Source organism: Gracilinanus agilis, chromosome 1, assembly GCF_016433145.1.
Source record: "Gracilinanus agilis isolate LMUSP501 chromosome 1, AgileGrace, whole genome shotgun sequence".
Classification (NCBI taxonomy): domain Eukaryota; kingdom Metazoa; phylum Chordata; class Mammalia; order Didelphimorphia; family Didelphidae; genus Gracilinanus; species Gracilinanus agilis.
In genome coordinates, this window is record NC_058130.1 from 180,911,913 (window position 1) to 180,935,613 (window position 23,701).

The 23,701-nt window shown below is 35.3% G+C and overlaps 1 protein-coding gene across 4 annotated transcripts in view; it reads right to left on the reverse strand.

Moving 5' to 3' along the window:
• MRTFB (myocardin related transcription factor B) overlaps window positions 1–23,701 on the reverse strand; it is a 155,210-nt gene that overhangs the window by 53,480 nt on the left and 78,029 nt on the right. For all 4 annotated transcript variants that reach the window (XM_044659148.1, XM_044659157.1, XM_044659132.1 and 1 more), the window contains exon 7: window positions 2,056–2,193. In XM_044659148.1, the coding sequence (XP_044515083.1) occupies window positions 2,056–2,193 (138 nt within the window). The remainder of the gene's footprint in view (window positions 1–2,055; window positions 2,194–23,701) is intronic.

Below are 23,701 nucleotides of genomic sequence, written 5' to 3' on the forward strand. Positions count from 1 at the left end.
ACTCAGTTTCCTTATCCATAAAATGAGAATAAATGGTATAACCTATATGTCAGTCTATTGTGAGAATAAAATGAGATGGTACAGTGTTATAGAACCTTAAATAAGAAAGCATGGAATAGAGAGTAATTGATCAGTAGTGTTCAATGCAAGGTAAAGAAAAATGTGATAAAAGCCTTTTCGTTTTGCAATAAGAAAATTATTAATGAATATTGATTACAACGATTTCAGTTGAATGGTGGGAATGAAGAAGTAAAAATGCTTTGCAAAGGCTGGATGACTAATAAACTATCTAGGCATATCATAAGAAGTATTCTTTTTCAGAAATTGGTAGGACTAGTTGTTCAACAAAGGCTCTTCTCTAAGCCTGAAATTCTGTGATATGATGAAGTTGAAGAGGTAGAGGAGATAAAAAGTTTTTTTTTTAAAACCCTTAACTTTTGTGTATTGGCTTATAGGTGGAAGAGTGGTAAGGGTGGGCAATGTGGGTCAAGTGACTTGCCCAGGGTCACACAGCTGGGAAGTGCCTGAGGCCAGTTTTGAACCTAGGACCTCCTGTCTCTAGGCCTGACTCTTAATCCATTGAGCTATCCAGCTTCCCCCTAAAGTTTTTTTTATGGGAACATATGGGTAGCCTTTACCACAATGGGAGATTCAGAACAATGGAGGGAGTTAGCCATTTTGATCGATATTAAATCACTAATTATGATGATGCTTAGGTCCTAGGGTGAGGTGTTAATTATAAAAGTCCAGGAGAACTACTGGATGGGCTTGAACTGATGTAAGGAATTATGGTTGAGGTTCGAGAGCTTATGTGACTAGGTAGGAACTGGGTGGTTCTGTTAATTTTGAGGCTACTAAAGTAATTTTCTGTAGTCTTCCAAATTTTATATACTTTTGCCCATCTTTTGAGTTGAGTTGGCATGGCAGAGCTATCAAATCTTTTTCTGTTCAAAGAAATCATAGGTATGAACTTCCAGAGTTGGGAAAAACCCACAACATATTATGTAGAGACTTAGGCTGGAGAGACCAATGAAGCAGCTACTCTGAGCCCAAATTACTTTGATAACAAGGAGAATGATAGAAACAAAATAGGGATAATCAAAAGGATTTGGCATTTGGCTGGATAATGGGTAAGGTAAAAGGGTCAAAGATGACTCAGGTTTTAAGTATGAATGATTGGAAGAATAGTAATGATCACCAACAGGAAAAAAATGCTTTTTCCTGAGATATTATTAAAAAAGAATTATTTTCAGGGCAGCTAGGTGGCTCAATGGATTAAGAATCAGGCCCAGAGATTAGAGATCTCTGATTCAAATCTGACCCCAGACATTTCCTAACTGTGTCATCCTGGGCAAGTCACTTAATCCCTATTGCTTAGCCCTTACTGCTCTCTTCTGTCTTAGAACTAATACATAGCATTGATTCTAAGACAGAAAGTAAGGGTTTAAAGAAAAAAAAAAAGGAATTATTCCCACAAAGTAAAATGTGGGAACAGTGCCATAAATCTCATGCTTATCTAAAGGAATAGTACAGACAGGCCAAGCTTCAACTAGTCAACCTCTCTTTCATAACTGAGAAAAACAAACTGTATTTTGTTCTCTAAACATTGAACTTGTCATATAATACATCTGGGATAACATTAAGAAATGATCTCAAGTACAAATTCCAAAGAACATGTTAACTATTAAAGTCAGCATCTGGTTGTGAAAATCCATAAAACAGAGAAAATGTCACACTGAAACTTTAGCTGCTAACTTTTTTTCTGGCTTCCTTCAGTGGCATGAGAAGGATTGATGATTGCTTGTCATATGGTTCCTAGAAAATTTTTTCATAGTCTTATTAAGTTTTCTTTAAGCCAAATTTTACAGTTTCCCAATCATTATAAGACAGTGCTTAATTAGTTTGTTGATGATAGCACTTCCGATGTTAATGCTAATAATTCAACTGAGTTCATGCTCTGTTATTATAGACATTCCACAAGGTTGCAGTGCCATAAGTGACAAGGAAACTGAAAGAATAATTTTAATCTAATAAGCACATATACAGGGTACTCACCTTTACCAGTGCTGGCCCAGGCTTTGCTGAAGACACACTGCTTGTAGTGAGGACAGGAGCTGTAGAGCGTGATGTAGAATGATCAGCAGCAAGAGGAGTTTTCAAGAATTCAGAAACTGCTGTGGAGAGTGAAGTATACTGGCAAAAAAAAAAAAAAACAGAAAGGGGAAAGATGAAAATTCTGTTTCTTTAACTTGAAATTCATGGTTACAGCAAATATAAATAAGCAAATGATTTTTTGAGACCAATATAAAAGGAAAAAAAGACAAAAAAAGAAAAATAAAGTAATATGTTGTGAAATCAGAAAGGAATAAAAACTTAGTTTACATATTCTCAGTTCCATAGGATCTTACTTCACTTATGTTGAGAAACTAATTCTAAAGAATATTACAATGAACAAATGAAGTATGCTTTTAGAAACACGGTCTTTCTTTCAAGTGTTGAGAACTGTAAGCTCTTGAGGAAAGGCATTATGTCTAATGTACCTCTCTATCTCCTTTTGTGCCTTGGATACAGTAAGTAGAAACTCAAATATTTGCTGAATGAATGAAAAAATAGTTAATTCTAATGTAACTTATATTTTAGACATAATGTATATGGAATTCATTTGAAGAAAAAACTAATAGACAACTGAACAATTTTTGCAAACTGTTACAGGGAAATCAGGGAAAGCAGGAAGTACCAGGCAGAGGCAATTTCCTTGATTAAATCCCTAGAGCAAGGTAGTATTAGATAGGATAAGATAGATGAGTGTAGGTTGTTTGTTATTTTAGGTAAGAATTTAGATTTAAGGGAAATATAAGTTTGTTAGTGCACACATACCAAAATATTATTTACAACATTATTTTGGCTTTGTGCAAAGGGAGGGGGGGGGGAACTGTTATAAGGAAAGCAGGAAGTACCAAGCAGAGGCAGGGAGAAAATTCCAGAATTCTGGAGTCAGTGACTCTCTGAGGAGACAGTTTGTTGCTGGACTGGCTCTCTGGATCTTGTCTGTGTGGACTTATTCTTCAAGCCTTTTACCTGCCTGGATGTGGTTGAGTTTGGGTTAAGCTACACGGGTGGACTGTGCTAGTAAGATCCTTATTCCCTTTCCTTGTGCTGCTGTGATTCAACTGGATTCCTGCCAGACCCAGAAGAGAACAGTTGTGAGATCTCCCTGCTAACCCAGTGGACCTGTATATCTTCCAGCTTTCCCTACTCTTAATTACTATCAAAGGGGGTTTGGGGGAAGAGTCTGGTTAAGACATAATACAGATAGTTGGGGATCTTGAGGTAGAGATCAGTGTAGAAACATCTATTGGAAACCTATTGGATTTTGTTGGGAGGAATTCACTTTTAACTTTAGTTAGACCATCCCACTCCCTTCCCCTACCTGTCCCAGTTTTATAATAAACCCTGTTTAACAACTTAGTGTTAATTGGTCAGTTTTCCCCTGAATCCTTCTCAAATCTAAACGACTTCTGAATAATTGGCCCAAAGGATTATTACATCGAGAACCTAGAAAACCACCTAAACCCCTCTAACCATTATACCATCTACTAATATTTATTATTTACATATTTCAATACTTACAAATATGGGCTACACATAAGAAAACAGAATAATTATTGTTATGGGAATGATAATATTATTATTATGAGGTTGCTAAAATTTTGGTTTGTCTAGCCTGTCTTTCTATAGTTAAGATAACATTCATATAAGTTTTACAGTTATTTAATTCTTCTGTAAATCCTAGCTGCCAGCACCTTCCCAATTAATAACTGAAAGACAAATTAATACAGTATAACCTACACATAATGCCTACTTATTTAAAGCAAGTACATGGATAGAGTATCATCCTGAAGGAAATAATATGTGTATCTCATAAAATAAACCTATTTCAAGAAGTTGTAGTCTTTTGCTACTTGCAGTCTTTCTTTTTTTTTTTTTTAATTTTACCTTTTAAAAAAGTTTATTTAATTAATTTAGAATATTTTCCCACGGTTACATGATTCATGTTATTTCCTTCCCCTCCTCCCATTCCCTTCCTGTAGCCAACATCTAATTCCACTAGGTTTTACATGTGTCATTGATCAAGACCTATTTCCATATTACTGATATTTGCACTATAGCGATCGTTTAAGAGTCTACATCCCCAGGCATATCCCCATTGACCATGTGATCAAGTCTACAGTCTTAAATATATAAATATATATATGCATATATATGTGTATATGTATATCTATAAACATAGATATACACATGCAAATATAGTTATTCAGTTGTTTTTCAGTCCTGACTCTTTGTGAGCCCATTTGAGATTTTTTTTTAATTAAAAATTTTATAGTAAAACAAAACAAGCATTTCCACATACAAAGAAAAAGATAGTATACATACAAATGAAAAATCTCCTATATGCTTAGCTTACTTTTTTTCATAGCTACATATTAAATCCTGTCCACAAGTGTCCCAGCTTCTCCCCACTCTCCCAGCATCAAGGTGGTCAACATGTACATATAAATGAAATCTTTATGTTTCACCCATTTGTTCACTTTCTGGAGGTGACATTCGAAGTTTATTCTTTCAGCATTAATTCTTTGCCTGTGTATAAAGCTCCTGGTTCTGCTTATTTCACTGTTCATTATCTTGTGTAGTTCTTTCCAAGTTCTTTTTTTTAATGTCTGTTCATCCCTTCTTATGGTGCGGTGATATTCATCACAGTCATATACCACAATTTATTTAGCCATTCCTTATTGATGAACATTCTCTGTTTTGAATTCTTTGCCACCATAAAGAGAGGTGCTAGAAATACTGTGGAACTTAAGGATTATTTCCTTCTTTCCCTGATGTCCTTCGGAAACAGATCCAGCAATGGAATTGCTGTGTTTAAGGGTACACATAGTTTTAACTCTGGATGTCTGGATCAGTTCACAGCTCCAACAGTGCATTAGTGTCTCATTTATCCCCTTCTCTAACATTTGTTACTTTGCCCTTTTCTCACTTTAGCCACTCTAATGGGTATGAGGTGATATCTCATAATTATTTTAGTTTGCATTTTTCTGATCGGTAGGATTTAGAACATTTTTACATATATCTATATATGTTTTGATTTCTTCATCTGAAAATTATCTGTTTATATGTTTTACTCATTTATCAATTGGGGGATGGTTCTGATTCTTATAAATTTGACAAAGTTCTCTATATATTTTAGACATCAGACCTCTGAGAAGCTGCCTATAAAAATTTCCCCACAATTTTCTGCTTTCCTTCTGATCTTGACATCATTTATTTTATTTTTATAAAAACTTTTCAATTTAATGTACTCAGAATTATCCATTCTACACTTCACAATACTCTCCATCTCTTGTTGACTCAAAAATTTCCTCTTATCTATAAATCTGATAGGTGGTATATTCCTTGTTCTTCTAATTTACTTATGGTATCTCCTTTTATGTCTAGATCATGTATCCATTTTGATCTTATTTTAGTGAATGGTGTAAGATATTGGTTTCTACAAGTTTCCACTTATATCAGCAATTTTTATCAAACAGTGATTGCTTATTTATTTGGGATTTTCTTGGCAGAAATGACAGAGTGGTTTGCCATCCTTTCCCAGCTCATTTTATAGTTGAGGAAAATGAGGCAAACAGATTAAATGACTTGCCCAGGGTCATATAGAGGGTCTGAGGCCAGATTTGAACTCAGGAAGATGAGTCTTCCAGATTCCAGGCCCACCACTCTCTCCATTTAGGCTGCCTTGCTGCTCATACTTTTCTGTATACATACATACATATTTAAAAAGAAGATAATACAAAGAAATTTCAAGGCAAGTAAGACAGTAGCAGCTAGGTAGAATCGCTGGGTCCATATAGATGGTAGCACTTTAGATAAGTTTTGGAGGAACCTACAAATTTACATTATGAAATTTTGACAAATAATTGACAAAGACAAGAGTTTCTATTTTATCCTGGAGGTAAAAGGACACAGGATATTTTTGTACAAGGGAAGACGCATGCTCAAGCAGTATTTCTTCAACAGCTGTTCAGAGCATATATGAAGGGAAGAGACTGGAGGCAGAAAGCTCAAGTAGGATATTATTGAATAGTTCAGGTGATCCAGGATATGCAAATAGAAAGGTGGCAGATGAACCAGATCTTATGTAGGAAGAAATGGCAATCTGACAACGGACTGAATGTAGAGGGTCCTGTTAGGGAGGGGATAAGAGGGAATATTTGAAAATGACTCTGAATGGAAGGATAGTGGTGTCCTTGACAGAAACAGATGTTAAGAGGAGACAAATAATGAGCTCTAATTTAGATATGTTGAATTGGAAATGTCTGATAAGCAACCAGTAATGCTTGATGACTCCTGAGAAACACTAGGGGGGCTAGGAGAGATACACAGATGAAAGTACAGATCAGTCCATTATCTACATAGAGATGATAATAGAATCCACAGAAGCTGAACGAAACACAGAGAAGTTATATAAAGAGATAGAGGACCTTATGATACAACCATAGTTAGGGAGTAGGATGGATGTTAATTCAACAAGAGACTAAAAAGGAATTATATTTTACCTTGGCCTAAAGAGGGAAAAAAACAAAAAGCTTGATTTTTTTTTTTGATAGCTCACAAAGTATATGCAAAAGAAATCCCTGGTGATGACATGAAGAGACTTATCCATGGTCATATGTTTGGCAAAGTTAATGTACTTTATATACACTACTGTATTTAAGTATCAGAACTGAGGTAGTATGACAGACAATCTTCTTTTGAATCATGTTTTTCTTTCAGCAAAAATCTGCTTTCTGGGAGCAGCTAGGTGGCTCTGTGGATAGAGAACTAGGCCTAGAGATGGGAGGCCCTGGGTTCAAATCTGGACTCAGACACTTCCCAGCTAAGTGACCCTGGGCAAGTCACTTAACTCCCATTGTCTAGCCCTTACCACTCTTCTGCCTTACAACCAATACACAGTATTCATTCTAAGATGGAAAGTAAGAGCTTAAATAAAAACCTTTTCCTTCTTTTTCTTTTCCTCCTTCCCTTTCCAATCTCTTCTCTCACATAGAAAAAAAGAAAAACAAACCCTCCATTACAAATATGGAATATTGTCAATAAAAACAAATTTCTGTTTTGGTTATGTCCAAAAAACATATTTATATCTGCACTTGAGCATTATCTTTCTCTGTAAGGAGATGGATACCATGTCTATCATAAGACCCCTAACATTATAGTTGGTCACTCTGTTGCTCATGAGTTCCTAATTCTTTAAGAGTTGTTTGTCTTATCATATTGTTGTCAGTGTATAAATTGTCTCCACGGTTCTATTCACTCTTCATCAGTTCACATGAGTCTTCCCAGGTTTCTCCTGGAACCATTGCCTTCATCATTTTTTATAGCATAATTGCATTCCATTCCATTTTTATACTATAATTTTTCAGTCATTCCTAATTTATGGGCATCCCCTCAGGTTCCCATTCAATGTTACTTCTAAAAGAGCTACAGGCATTTTTTTTTGTCCTCATGTGAAATGTATTATTTCTGTACCCATCTGAATGTTCCTGTATATCCTTCCTTCACATGACCAGTTCAGACGACAATGAAGTTCAAAAACCAGCTGCTTCTCTCACTCCTTTCTCCTTGTTTATACATATCTATTAGCCCACCCTGATTATGTGAAATAATTTCTTCTAACTTTCCTTTACCTTTCTCTTACTCTCAATGTAGTCTTCGCTTCTCTTTCCATTATTCTTTTAAGATCATCAAAAAATGACTGAACCATTCCCAGAGCTGGTTAATTAGACTCACTCTAAGCTATCTGTTAAGGAAAACATTCAGAGATTACTGAGAAAATTAAATTGATCCTGTATCATTTTTTATTGTTAATATTTATAATTGGTTTTGTCCTATAATTGTCTAAGTCATGAATCTTTGTTTTTGAAATTAGTCCTAAAATTCAGCTGGCCTGTAGTGAGTCAGATTTAGAAATCCAGTTCTCCTACTAATTACTTGCCTCAAGAAAATCTGCTATTCTTGAAGGTTACAGTAGTCATCAGGGAGTTCAGTCCACTGTCTTTAACCTTGCAGATAAATTCAAACAATGAACAGCTTTCTTTCTTTTCTTTTTTTTTTAACCCTTATCTTCCACCTTAGAATCAATACTACATATTCCTTCCAAGGCAGAAGAGGGGTAAGGGCTAGGCAATGGGGGTTAAGTGATTTGCCCAGGGTCACAGAATTAGGAAGTCTGAGGCCAGATTTGAACCTAGGACCTCCCATCTCTAAGCCTGGCTCTCAATCCACTGAGGTACCCAGTAGCCCCCAAAATTTCTTAGTCATAGGAGTTCAGTTACCCCTCTGAGTTAGTTCAAAGAAAACTTGTCATTCCTCAAACTTCAGCTTATGAAAAACTCCATAACATTAGTTTGCTATCTTTGAAGACCCGGTACATTTCGACAAGATATAATGTCCATTCTTGCCTAATTAAAGAGTCTTATCTCTCCCCAGGTGCCAGGGTCTCTGCTTTCCTTGGACCATTATCAATAGCTCCAGGATGCAGATGGGTCCCTATACATCAATCATTTATTCCTCTAGGATAGAGAAGGGAAGATGTTGATTCCATTTGAGTGTTAGCTCACTTCTCTTAATGTATAGTTCATGATGTTGTTCTCACCTCCATGATGATGCCAATCCTATAACCAAGTGTATTATTTTCCTAACTTCTCCTCTATTGTTCTTTGTTCTATGCCTATATAAAGGAGCTGTACCTTCTCCTTTGAGTCTTTTGGCCTATAGACATTTGGTACATTTTATTAACAAGTTCATTCTCTGTGAATAAATAGATAAAAGAACAGAATTTTGCATCTCTGTTAAACTTTAATAAATTCCATTGAGACAGGACATAAGTAACAGTTTTCTCATATTAGAATATAAGCAATTTATTCTTTAGTCCCATATGATTATTTGTGTTTACCTGTTTATATTTTTCTTAAACACCTATATTAGAACTTCAAAGTTTCTACGCAACTTTGGTCTTTTCATGAGAATTCTAAGTCCTCTATTTTCATTAGAGAATTATTTTCCCTTCTGTAGAATGATATCTTTTTGTGTGGTGGGTTATTCTTGGCTCTAAGCCTAGATTCTTTGCCTTCTAGAATATATTCCAAACTCTCTGCTTCTTTCTAGTGGTGGCTGTTAACTCTTGTGTGATCGACTGGCTACTCAGTACTAGAATTCTTTCTTTGTGACTACATGCAACGTTTTTTCCTTGAACTGGGAGCTGTGGATTATGAGTTTAAAATTCTTGGAAGTTTTTATTTGGGGATTGCTTTTAAAAGGTGACACAGATTCTGGGAAGATGGCAGCTTAGGCGGAACAAATCTTAAAACCTTCGTACCCCTTGCACACCGAGATAGAAAACAATGCGCTTTGAGAAAAAAGAGGAACAAATCTAACAAGGGGACAGAGCAGGGAGAACCCTACTGCTGCACAACTAAAGAGGTACACCAAGAAAAAGGCTTCAATTCTTGAACTATCGGGTCAGAGGCATAGATGGGGAATCCCAGGACGCCTCCCCCACGTGCTGTGTGGAGTAGTCTCCAGTAGCCCCTCAAATCTAAGTAGCCCCTCAGTTCTAAGGGGAAAATTTATATCACTGAGTGCATATATTAACAAATTAGGGAGGGCAGAGATTAATGAATGGGGCATGCAACTTAAACTAGAAAATGAACAAACTAAAAATCCTCAGATGCAAACTAAATTAGAAATACTAAAAATGAAAGGAGAAATTAATAAAATCAAAAGTAAAAGAACGATTGAATTAATAAAAGGACTAGAAGCTGGTATTTTGAAAAAACAGATAAAATAGACAAAGTACTGGTCAATCTAATAAAAAAAGGAAAGAAGAAAACCAAATTAACAGTATCAAAGATGAAAAGGGAGACCTCACCTCTAAAGAAGAGGAAATTAAGGCAATCATTAAAAACTATTTTCCCCAATTATATGGCAATAAATATAGCAATCTCAGTGATATGGATGAATATTTACAAAAATATAAATTGCCTAGATTAACAGCAGAAGAAATAGAATGCCTAAATAATCCCATATCTGAAAAAGAAATTGAACAAGTCATTAAAGAACTCCCTAAGAAAAAACCACCAGGGCCTGATGGATTCACAAGTGAATTTTCTCAAACATTCAAAGAACAACTAATCCCAATACTATACAAATTATTTGATATAATAAGCAAAGAAGGAGCACTACTAAGTTCCTTTTATTACACAAATATGGCACTGATTCCAAAGCTAAGTAGATCAAAAACAGAGAAAGAAAACTACGGACCAATTTCCCTAATGAACATAGATGCAAAAATCTTAAATAGGATACTAGCAAAAAGACTCCAGCAAGTGATCACGAGGGTTATCCATCATGATCAGGTGGGATTTACACCAGGAATGCAAGGATGGTTCAACATTAGGAAAACCATCCACATAATTGACCATATCAACAAGCTAAGAAAACAAAAACCACATGTTTATCTCAATAGATGCTGAAAAAGCCTTTGACAAAATACAACATCCATTCCTATTAAAATACTAGAAAGTATAGGAACAGAAGGGCCTTTCCTAAAAATAATAAACAGTATATATTTAGAACCATCAACAAGCATCATATGCAAGGGGGATAAATTAGAAGCCTTCCCAATAAGATCAGGTGTGAAACAAGGATGCTCACTATCACCTCTATTATTTAACATTGTACTAGAAACACTAGCAGTAGCAATTAGAGAAGAAAAAGAAATTGAAGGTATTAAAATAGGCAATGAGAAGACTAAGCTATCACTCTTTGCAGATGATATGATGGTCTACTTAAAAAATCCTACCGAATCAACTAAAAAGCTAGTAGAAATAATCAACAACTTTAGCAAAGTTGCAGGATACAAAATAAATGCACATAAATCATCAGCATTTCTATATATTTCCAACATATCACAGAAGCAAGTTAGAAAGAGAAACACCACTTAAAATCACCCTAGACAATATAAAATACTTAGGAATCGATCTACCAAAACAAACACAGGAATTATACTAATACAACTACAAAACACTTTCCAAACAATTAAAACTAGATCTAAACAATTGGAAAAACATTGAGTGCTCATGGGTAGGATGAGCTAACATAATAAAAATGATCATCTTACCCAAATTAATTTACTTATTAACTTCTGTACTGAATTAGAAAAAACTATAACAAAGTTCATTTGGAAGAACAAAAGATCAAGAACATCAAGGAAAATAATGAAAAAAAAATGTGAAGGAAGGTGGCCTAGCAGTACCAGATATTAAAACTATACTATCAAAACAATATGATACTGGCTAAGAGACAGATGGGAGGATCAGCGGAACAGACTTGGGGTAAGTGACATCAGCAAGACAGTGTATGATAAACCCAAAGAGTCCAACTTTTGGAACAAAAATCCACTATTTGACAAAAACTGTTGGGAAAACTGGAAAACAATACGGGAGAGATTAGGTTTAGATCAACATCTCACACCCTACACCAAGATAAATTCAGAATGGGTGAATGACTTGAATATAAAGAGGGAAACTATAAATAAGTTAAGTGAACAAGGAATAGTATACTTGTCAGATTTATGGGAAAAGAAAAATTTTAAAACCAAGCAAGACTTAGAAAAAATTACAAAATGTAAAATAAATAATTTTGATTATATTAAATTTAAAAGGTTTTGTACAAACAAAAACAATGCAACCAAAATCAGAAGGGAAACAACGAACTGGGGAAAAAAATCTTTATAACAAAAAATTCTGACAGAGGTCTAATTACTCAAATATACAAGGAACTAAATCAAATGTCTAACATATCAAGAGATTCCCCAATTGATAAATGAGCAAGGGATGTGAATAAGTAATTTTCAGATAAAGAAATCAAAACTATCAATAAGCACATGAGAAAGTGTTCTAAATCTCTAATAATTAGAGAAATGCAAATCAAAATAACTCTGAGGTATCACCTCACTCACACTTAGAAGATTGGCTAAAATGACAACAGGGGAGAGTAATGAATGTTGGAGGGTATATGGCAAAATTGGGACATTAATGCATTGCTGGTGGAATTGTGAACTGATCCAGCCATTCTGGAGGGCAATTTGGAACTACGCCCAAAGAGAGCTAAAAGACTGCTTGCCCTTCGATTGAGTCATAGCATTGCTGGTTTTGTGCCCCAAAGAGATCATAGATAAAAAGACTTGTACAAAAAAAATTTATAGCTGTGCTTTTTGTGGTGGCAAAAAACTGGAAAACGAAGGGATGCCCTTCAGTTGGGGAATGGCTAAACAAATTGTGGTATATGCTGGTGATGGAATACTACTGTGCTCAAAGGAATAATAACCTGGAAGAATTCCATGTGAACTGGAAAGACCTCCAAGAATTAATGCAGAGTGAAAGAAGCAGAGCCAGAAGAACATTGTACACAGAGACTGATACACTGTGGTAAAATCGAATGTAATGGACTTCTGTACTGGCAGGAATGCAATGACCCAGGACAATTCTGAGAGATTTTTGGAAAAGAACGCTACTTGCATTCAGAGGAAGAACTGCAGGAGTGGAAACACAAAAGAAAAACAACTGCTTGAACACATGGGTTGATGCAGACATGAATGGGGATACAGACACGAAACGACCACACCAATGCAACTATCAATAATATGGAAAAAGGTCTTGATAGATAGCACATGTTAAAACCAGTGGAAATGCGTGTCAGCTATGGGTGGGGTGTTTGGGGGGGGGTGAAGGAGAAACAAGAACATGAATCATGTAACCATGGAAAATTTTTCTAAAAAATAAAAAAATTAAATAAAAACCCTTTCTAATGCAATAAAAAAAAATAAAATAAAAGGTGGCCAGTTCAATCGAACATAGTGGATTTCTCTACTAACAGTAATGCAATGATCCAGGACAATCCTGAGGGACTTATGAGAAAGAACGCTATCCAAATCCAGAGAAATAACTGTGAGAGTAGAAACACAGAAGAAAAACATATGATTGATCACGTGGTTCTATGGGGATATGATTGGGGATATTGACTTTAAATAACCACTAGATTGCAAATAGTAATAACATGGAAGTAGGTTTTGAACAATGATACACGTAAAACCCAGTGAAATCACTTGTTGGCTATGGGGATGGGGGGAGGAAGAGAGGGAAAGAACATGAATCATGTAACCATAGAAAAACATCCTAAATTAATTAATTACAAAATTTTAAAGAAGGTGACCAGTTAGTCCTATTTTCACTTTGTCCCCTGGTTTTATGAAGTGTGGGAAGTTTTCTTTATGGATTTTTGAAATATGATGTCCAAGCTTTTTTGGTCATGAGGTTCAAATAGCTCAATGATTCTTAAATATTCTCTCTTTAAACACTTTTTCCAGGTAACTTGTTTTTTGCTATAAGATATCTTACTTTCTCCCTTATTCTTTTTACTTTATTTTAGTATTTCTTGTTGCCTCAGACTCATTGGATTCTTCTATTTGATCCACTTGCATTTTCAGAGTTAGTTGCTTAGCAAGATTTTATAGTTAACTTCAAGAAATTAACTTTCTTTCCAATTCTTTTTCATAGCTCTCACTTATGTATTTAAAAAAATACAACCATAAGCTTTATGAAATGAATTTTCCTTTAGAATTCACCATTGGAAAGCTCTGGCCAGATATGACATGGATCTTTTTATTTAGCCTTGAAACAAATGCAGGAAAAAGTATTGCAAGTCAGAGAAACATTTGGATTAATTATCATTCTGTAAGACATGTCTTTATATTTTAGGTGTTTACATGTGTTCTCCATTGGAAAAATGTGTGCCACATTTTCCAAGGAGAATAACTGTCCTCTGGCAAATGTGCCTTTCTAGTTATGATATCTTGAGAATATGCACTTGAAGGAAAAATTCCCACTTGAAGATACTTAACAAAATGAACTTTTAATATTCATTGTTATTGTTACCAATCTCTAGATAAATAAAATGAATGAAAGCAAGTGAATAGTCACAACACCAACTAGATTTTTTTGGGAGTATGCTAAATAAACACATTTACATAAGATTCTTAATATATGGAGATTATATCTATAAACTATGGCTTCTCTAAAATATATCAGACAGAAAGAAATATAATTAGTGGTTCTAATATCCTAGTATTAAATTTCTCAATAAATGCACAAAAACAAAATTATCTGACATATTGATGTCCTCAAATGAAAAAAAAAATCCATGGTAAGTAGCACAGAGCAGAAAATCAATACTTGACTGATTTTCCGTGAATTACATTTGTCATTGCTTATAAAATGCATATTCTTTCCCAGGTATCTTTGGGAATTCTTCCTGCAAAACATAAAATCCAGAAAGGTAGAGACTTGTGCTTATCTAAAATCTATCCCTGATAGGACTTTGCACATGGTAAGCAATAATAAAACTGTTTTCTTGAATCTCTAAGAATCCATAAATTATTTTCATCATGTTGGGAAAAAGTGTGAATGTTTGGTACTTCTCTTGTTCTACTCAAATAGGTCCTTATTTCCCCTAGACCAGCAATGGGCAAACTATGGCCTGTGGGCCAGATGTGGCCCCCTGAAATGTTCTATCCATCCTGTGTGACATTATTCCTAATCTGAGGAATAAAAAGGAATATAGGCTATAAGAAAAATAAACATTTTCCTATTTTCCCCTCTCTTTCATTTTATATCAGTGATGACATACAAATTTATTGACTTATCCTAGATACTGGAATATTATGTTGAGAGTGAGAGGCACTGGCTGCTGGTAACTTTGTAGTGAAGAGTAAAACTGGCATCTGGGAGGGAGAGGGGGCAAAAATCACACAGGGGATTTAGCTATTGCTCCCTAGGCTGGTGAGGAGGGTGGGGTGGGAGCTGGAAGGGGACTTAAGTCAGTTTCCTTAACTTCTTTAAAATCCCCTTGGGGGATTGCAAATTGATAACTCTTTTCTTCTTCCCTCACAGCCTAGGACTTCTCAGTACAGGTCGACTGGAACCCTGCTCTCTAGTTTTCCATGTTTTCCCTACCACCTGCCATATGCTGTGACTTCTGGGGTTCTAGGGGCTGCTGCTGCCGCTGCCTCCACCCCAGAACAAGGGAGCCTCCTCGCAGTAGCTACCCCCTCCACCACGGCTAGATAGCGAAACACGTTTCTTAATTCAGCCCTGTTTTAGCTTTGCTAGTTTTACTCTGCATATTGTGAAAAATTTTAGCCCTAAGATGTTATCTAAGAAATGTAAAGTTGATTCTAAGTGCAGTGTTTTCAAAGATGAATGGACTTGGAAGTACTTTTTCAGTTTTTAGGGATAAACCACTATGTCTCATCTGCAATGAAACTGTAGCAGTCTACAAAGAATATAACATTTCATGACACTTCAACTCTAAGCACAACGATGTCAAGGTTAGAGCCATGACCTAAGAAGAAAGAAAACAAAAATCAAAAGATCTATGCAAAAAACTATCAGGTCAGCAAAGTATTTTTAAGAAAGGAAATAGTTCTCAGCAAGCAGCTACACATGCAAGTTATGTTGTAGCATATAATATTGCTAAAAGTAACAAAGCTCTTTTGGATGGAGAGTTTGTTAAATACTGCATGCTCAAAGTTTGCAATATTTTATGTCCTGACAAAAGAAAAGATTTTGAAACAATAAGCTTATCTTGGAAAACAGTGACTTCTAGAATTGAAGCAATAGATAAAAATATGTTATCACAGTTGGAATCAAAGATTGGGCAATTTAAGTTCTGCTCAATTACTACAGATGAAAGCTCTGATATAAATGATACTGCACAGTTGCTACTATCTATAAGAAGTGTTGATGAAAACTTCTGTATTACAGAGGAACTAGCATGCATGAGGTCATTGAAGGGAACTACAAAAGGGTCAGATATTTTTCATGAATTTATAGAAGGAACTTCAACTTTGAAAGTACCTATAAATTGCATATGTAGTCTAACAACAGATGGAGCGAGAAATATGACAGGGAAAAAATGTGGATTTGTTGAGATCTTTAATGAAAAATATCCAGATAACAATGTCATTATTTCTACATTGCATCATACATCAAGACACCCTGTGTAAATCTGCTTTGGATAGAAAACCTGTGTTTGACGTTATTGTGAAGCTGGTTAATGCTATTCGATCTCGAGGGCTTGCTCACAGACAGTTTCGGGAGTTTCTAGAATCCATGCCATCTGAGTACTCTGATATATTGTACTACTCGAAAGTAAGGTGGCTTAGCGAGTTTGGCAGCTGAAAGACGAAATAGTGACATTCTTCCTTGAGAAACAGGGGTCTGCAGAGTATAAAATCCTGGAAGATACTGCATGGCTTTCAGACTTTACATTTTTTATGGATCTTCTCTGCCACATGAACAAGCTGAATGTCAAGATGCAAGGCAAAAATCAATTTATCGATGACATCTGGGGCCAACTTGTTCTATTCGTGAATCAGCTTGCTAAGAATGACTTGTCTCACTTCTCGAGGTTGAATTCAGTAGCCCGGGTGATGAAGGAAAAGCTTAAGAGTTACGAAGATAGTCTGAGAAGACTCCACGGTGAATTTGAACGAAAATTTGAAGACTTCAGTGTCATTGACAAAGACTTTGAAATTTTCAGTATGCCTTTTAATGTGGACTGTGAAACAGTGAAACCGGATTTGCAACTTGAATTGATTGAATTACAATGCAACACTCAACTCAAACAGTTGTTTCTTAATGTTCCAAAATTAGAGTTCTACAAGTTCTTGTCAAAATCCACTTTCCCAAATCTGATATCTCATGCCCAGAAAGTTACTGCTATGTTTGCTTCATCATATATAGGTGAACAGGTGTTTTCTACAATGAAACTTTGAAAGAGTTGCCTTAGAAACAGACTAACAGATGAGCATTTAACTTTTCTTCTAAGAATAAGTGCATTCCAGTTTGAACCAAATTATGAGAAACTTTTAGAAATGCAGTCACAGTTTCATTCATTACATTCTCCTTCATAATCTTTCAGTCATTAATAGGGCTTAGTATCACAAAAAATACAAGAATTTTGTAAAATGTATCATTGTTCATCTTTAATAAATTATATCAGCCCACCTAAAGTTTTTTTTCCTTTCCTTTGGACCCCTCTTTAAAGTTTGCCCATCATTGCCCTAGACCAGTGATAGGCAAACTACTGCCCACGGGCCAGATCCAGGCCGTAGCTTGCCTTAAGCAAATTGCCCTAGACTACTGCAACAGATTTCTAAGTCTCTCTGCCACAAGTCTCCTCAGTCCAATTCATCTTACACTTAGCTGCCAAAGTAACTTCTTCTTAAAAACAACCACAACAAAAACACCTTACTTTCTCTTTTAGAATTGATACTAAGTATCAGCTCCAAGGCAGAAGAGTGACATGGGTTAGGTAACTGGGGCTAAGTGACTTGCTCAAGGTCACAAAGCCAGGGAGTGTCTGAGGCTGGATTTGAACTCAGGACCATCTGTCTCTAGTCCTCTATCCCAGTTTTCTATTCTGAGCTACCTAGCTATCCCCAAAGTAACTCCTTTAAAGCATAAATCTGACCCCTCTGCTAAAGGAATTCCAGTAGCTACCCACTATCTTCAAGATCAAATATAAACTCCTTTGGTATTTAAAACTTTCCCTAGCCTCGCCTCTTTTTACCTTTCCAGCCCTCTAATGTCTTACTTTATTTTATTTTATTTAAATACTTTATTTTTTTTAAACCCTTAACTTCTGTGTATTGGCTCCTTGGTGGAAGAGTGGTAAGGGTGGGCAATGGGGGTCAAGTGACTTGCCCAGGGTCACACAGTTGGGAAGTGTCAGAGGATGGATTTGAACCTAGAACCTCCCATCTTAGGCCTGGCTCTCAATCCACTGAGCTACCCAGTTTCCCCTTTATTTATTTTTTTTTTTTTAGAAAAATTTTTCATGGTTACATGATTCATGTTTTTAATTTCCCCTTCACCCTCTCCCCCATAGCCCACGCACATTTCCACTGGTCTCCGATGTCTTACTTTAATTTTTTTTTTTATTTTAAACCCTTAACTTCTGTGTATTGACTTAAAGGTGGAAGAATGGTAAGGGCAGGCAATGAGGGTCAAGTGACTTGCCCAGGGTCACACAGCTGGGAAGTATCTGAGGCCGGATTTGAACCTAGGACCTCCCGTCTCTAGGCCTAGCTCTCAATCCAATGAGCTACCCAGCTGCCCCCATCCGATGTCTTACTTTAAAAAAAATTAATTTTAATTTAAAGTTCCAAATCCTCTCCCATCCTACCCCCTTTTCCCCATCCATTGAGAAGGCAAGAAAACAAAGGCTGTTACAAATATGTATAGTGAAGCAAAACAAATTCTTGCATTTTTAGCCAAAAAAGAAAGGAAGTAATCTTCAATTTAAACTCTGAGTTCATTAGTTCTTTATCTAGACAAGGAAAACATGTTTCATCAAAACTTCTGGAATTGTGGTTGGTCATTGTTCCTATACCTTATTTACATTCATGTATTTGATGACCCAGCAACATTGGTTATCTGTAGTCCTTTGAAGACAATACTTCATTTCTCATTTATGTCCCACTTTGTACCAAATGTTCTCCAATACTTGGAATTCTCTGTTACCACATGCCTTCTCTTAAATTTCCTGGCTTCCTTCAAGACTGAGTTCAAATCTCATGTCCTTCAAGATGCTTTTTCTTGGGCCTTCACTTTCAGACTAACTTCATATGTGCTTTCTTTATCTTATAAATACCTAAACATTTACATGTAATATCCATTATTAACAGTGGATCAGAAGGGTAGCTAGGTGGCTTACTGGAAAGAACACCCAGCCTGGAAATGAGAGGTCCTGGGTTCAAATCTGGAACCAGACATTTACTAATTCTGTGACCCTGAGCAAGTTATTTAATCCCAATTGCTTAGCCCTTGCCACCCTTGCCTTGGAACTATTATGATCAAAATTTTATAGAAACTGTATTTTAATTTTATTATTATTATTTATGAAATATCAAAAAGTGGGTGAGGAGAAAGGGAGAGGAGAGTCAGACAGACAGACATATGAACTACATGTGGCTGCCTAGCTCTTTCAACTACCTCCTCTACTACATGCATATCTTCTTGAGTCCCTGATTTCAGGAAAGACAGCTAACCTCCTGTCCCCTCTATTAATTTATGCTCTTCATGGTGTGCCTCCCTTTCCTGAGCCTCTGACTGGAGAATTCAGTCTTTAATTAGGTCAAGAGGAGAGTCTTCTGGAGACCAGGAGTAACTATTGGCATTTAAAATGTCTGGACAGAGCATATGTACTTTTCTCCATATGATCTTGCCTGCCTAGCTCATATAATTACTTCAACACCTAAGATACTTCTTGTTTACAGAAAAACAAAGAGCCTGTCTCTAGTCTACTTCAACAAAAGGGAAGAAAAGCCATTTCATAGTTCAGTCCAAGATCAAACTGATCTTTAAAATAAAAGTTTGTTTCAGGGGCCAAAAAGGGTTATGAATTAATTATTCACTTCCCACAGAACTGATATTTAGTACCAATTCAAAGATAATTTAAAAAAAAAAGAAAAAAGAGGGGATTCCAAGTCCCTTGGATACCTTTCTTTGTATCTCTATAACATGATGCCTGGCACATTCACGAAACACTAAATAATTGCTTACTGATTGATTTAGCCCCCAGGATCATACTATAAATTATTTGCAATAAAAAGTAAGTATATTCTAAATATTATAGTGCACTTTAATAAAAATGGAGAAGCACTATGGCATACTGGATAAAGAATCAGCCTTAGATTTCAGAAGACCTTTCTTTAGGTTTTGCCTTTGATATATGTTAACCATGGTCAAGTCACTTAACCACTCAGTGCCTCAGAAATGTCTCTAAGATTCTAAATTGATGAACAGTTTCTGATCTTCATTGGTAGAGGGAATGTCCTCATTTGGAACTCCCTGTACTAATGAAATCACAGGTACAGGAGATGACCACTGAAGTCTCCTTTCAATATTAGCAATCTATAACAAATATGGCTTTTGTTACAGTATAAGATAGTAAGATGGCAAAATTCTAGGACATTATTAAAGAGATGATTAGTAAAAAACTTAAAAAGGAAGCAGTAATCATAATTAGCTAGCATAGCTTCACAAAAAACAGGCTTTGCCAGATTATTACTCATTCATTTTTTGACAGTTACTACTGGTAGATCAGGCATATAACAAAATCTCCCATATCATTATTGTGGACAAGAGAGAAAGATATGAGTTTCATAATAGTACAGTTAGGTAGATATGAAAGTAGCTGAATAGCTGGACTGAAATAGTGGTCCTCATTATTATATATTATTAACTTCAGGCTCTAAGGGCATCCTCTCATGACTTGCTCTCGACCGTGTGCTGTTTAAATTTTCTATCAATCACTCAGATAAAAGCATAAATAGAATAGTTATCAGATATATAGATGATGAAATCCTGAAGGGAAAGGTAACATCTTCGATAAGAGTCAAGATTTGACAAGATCATGACAGGCTAGAGAACTAAGCTAAATGGAATAAAGTGACATTTAAAATGGATAAGCAGGAAAAATTATATTAAGTTAAAACAAATTTCACATATATATGAGATGGTGGAATCATGGCTAGATAGCATATTTATCTAGAAAAAAAATATGAAAATTTTAGTGGATTGCAAATTCATTATGTCAAAGATATATTATGGGAGTATTATTACATATCATATTTTAGGGAAGATGATGATCAACTGGAAAATGTCCAGGAGAGTGAACAAGATGGTAAAGATCCATGAATCAGATGAAGATTAGCTTAAGACAGTGGGGATATTTAGCTTGGGGAGAAGATCAAGGTTGTACATGATAGTTTGTATTAAAGTATTTTAAATAATGTCACCTGGAAAAAGCATTAGACTTGGAATGCTTGACCACAGAGAATAGAACTAAGAGCAATGGACAGAAGTATTGAAGAGGCAAACAAACACAAGCTGATATAAGGAAAAACTTCCTGAGACTTGGAGCTAACCAAAAGTTGAGAGGGCTGACTTCGTTTGCTCTTAGTGTATTAGTTCTAAGGCAGAAGAATGGTACGGGCTAGGCAATGGGGGTCAAGTGACTTGCCCAAGGTCACAAAGCTAGGAAGTTTCTGAGGCTATTTCTGAGGGCCTGGCTCTCAATCCACTGAGTGACCCAGTTGCCCCCAGTTCCTTCTCATTTTAAGTCTTCTTGCCACATTTTAGGATAACCACTTGTTGATCATACTGCAGATGACCAAATGAATTGAAATCCTGCGAAACAGTTAAATATCAAAGTATGTATATATAATGTGTTCTTTTTCAGTGGTCAATTACAAGGGAGAGGAAATTTAAGAACAGCTGTTAATCTCCTGAGAAAGGAAAACCCAGCAATAGTTAGGGCGCTTTCATATTGTGGATGGCTGCTCAGAATCACGCATAGCATTCTGTTATTCAAGCATCAAATAAGCAAAGCCCTGACACATGTATGTGTCTTTCACTGACACTTGGGCAATCTGCTTTCCAGTTGCACTTTAGTCAGAATGTAAAAGAAAAATATTGAAAGATAGGCAGCTTTGCCATCACTTCACATGAGAAATGCATTTAGAAGGATATTTTTGCTATCTTAGTTTACATCATAAAGAAAGGATGTATGTGGTACAGTGCTGTCTTCATTGTCATATAATTAGCTCTAGGGTCTTGTGGATAGGAAGTAGGAGCAACAGGAAGCTTCTTTTCCTAGCCACTTTGCAAATGGTAAGAATTTTAAATAATAATGTTCTGTGGCATAAGGAATGTTAGGTGTTTTAGTGTTTGGAGTTTTTTTGGCCCCAGAAGGCCTATTACTAGGCATCTATGTATTCTAAAAAAGACACAGGAAGACATCTTCTTGACTTAGTGCCACTTTCCCCTCTAGCAAAACGTTTCTAAATGAAACTTTTATTGACTTAAAAGGAATTCTTTGACATAGCTTGACAGCTACATAATAGGTAAAATGAAATCCAAGAGAAGAGGAATTAGAAAAATGTTATAGGTCTACAGAACCAGAATGAAATGGAAATTATTTTAAATTGGAGCAAATCTGAGGTAGGATGCTTGAGCAGTTAAGAAATGTGGTTACTAGTTTTTAAGAACAAACTAAAATGAAGAAATTCACTGTAAATTATATTTCTACTTAGGTAGATGTAAAAACTGAAGAATATACAAAATACCACATTTGATAAGAATTTGATAAGATATGAAACTTTTGCTCCCTCTGAAGCTTTACATCAAACCCAAATATAAAATGCAATCGGTGTTACTTTTCATATCTATACTTCACCCTCCTTCCTCACTACCTTTACAGAAATCTCACTTTATGGGTGCAGCATATGTGTGTTTGTATATATGATGGAAGTCTATATTCAGATAAATGCATTACAGTTCTTTTCTTTTATACTTTTTGCACTCCTTTTTCTAGAGTTTAAATAATTAGTGACTGAAAAATACTTTTTTGATGTGATACTTTAAAAAATTTATTTAAATTTTTATTTTGAATATTTCCCCATGTTACATGTTTCATGTTCTTTCCCTTTCCCTCAAACCCCCTAACCTGCCTTAGTCAATGCACAATTCCACTGGGTTTTAGATGTAACACTGGTTAAGACCTAATTCCATATTATTGATAGTTGGACTAGAGTTATCGCTTAGTGTCTACATCCCCAATAATAATATCCTCAATGATACTTGTATTTTCAAAATATTAACATGTAACTGGAAGTGGTACTCTATTGCATATATGGCATTGAAGGAAACAACAATGTGAAAACCCCTTATCTTAGTGGAGGAAAATATAAGATGCAAAGGCACACATCCTTACTTACTGTGAAAGGTTTGGATCAAGTGTGAGAAAATGCTTTGGATAATGTAGAAGAAAACTAAAATAAAGCTCAGGTGTTGCTGCTTTCAGAACACATAAAAATCCCCAAAATCTTATTGATATTATTATAGTCTTTCTTTATAGTCAGTTTAAAATAAGATATTAAATATATGTCTTTTTCCTTTTTCTCATGCTACTTAAGAACTTTTCTTTCAAAATAAATTTTATGGATTTTGTTTACAATTGCAAACAATTCATCAAAGCCCCTCTATTTAACTTAAGAAACCATTAGTACCACAAGTGACTGAAAATTCTATAACAAATATTTATCATTGTACTTAGATGTTGGGTTAAGTAAAGAGCAAAGAAATTATCTAATGATTATAACATTAATATAGACAATATGGATACATCTGTGTTCTTTTTTTGACTAAATATCTATAATATAGGGATTATTTGTGATATTATATATATTTTTTTCTAAAGATCTAGTTTATATGTCTTAATAAAATATAGATGCATCAGAATTCACATAGCAGACAGAAAGAACATGTATATCATGAAGAATTTAGTAATAAAGTAATAGTACAACCTGTTGCCAAAACTGCTGCTTAAATTTAGAAAGGACATAGGATCTCATGTGCACTATTTTGGCAAGAAATATATCATACTTCTTTTTCTTAGGAAAAAACCCATATATGTTATTATTTTATTTCAAATAACATTGGAATGCCAATCCACTGGG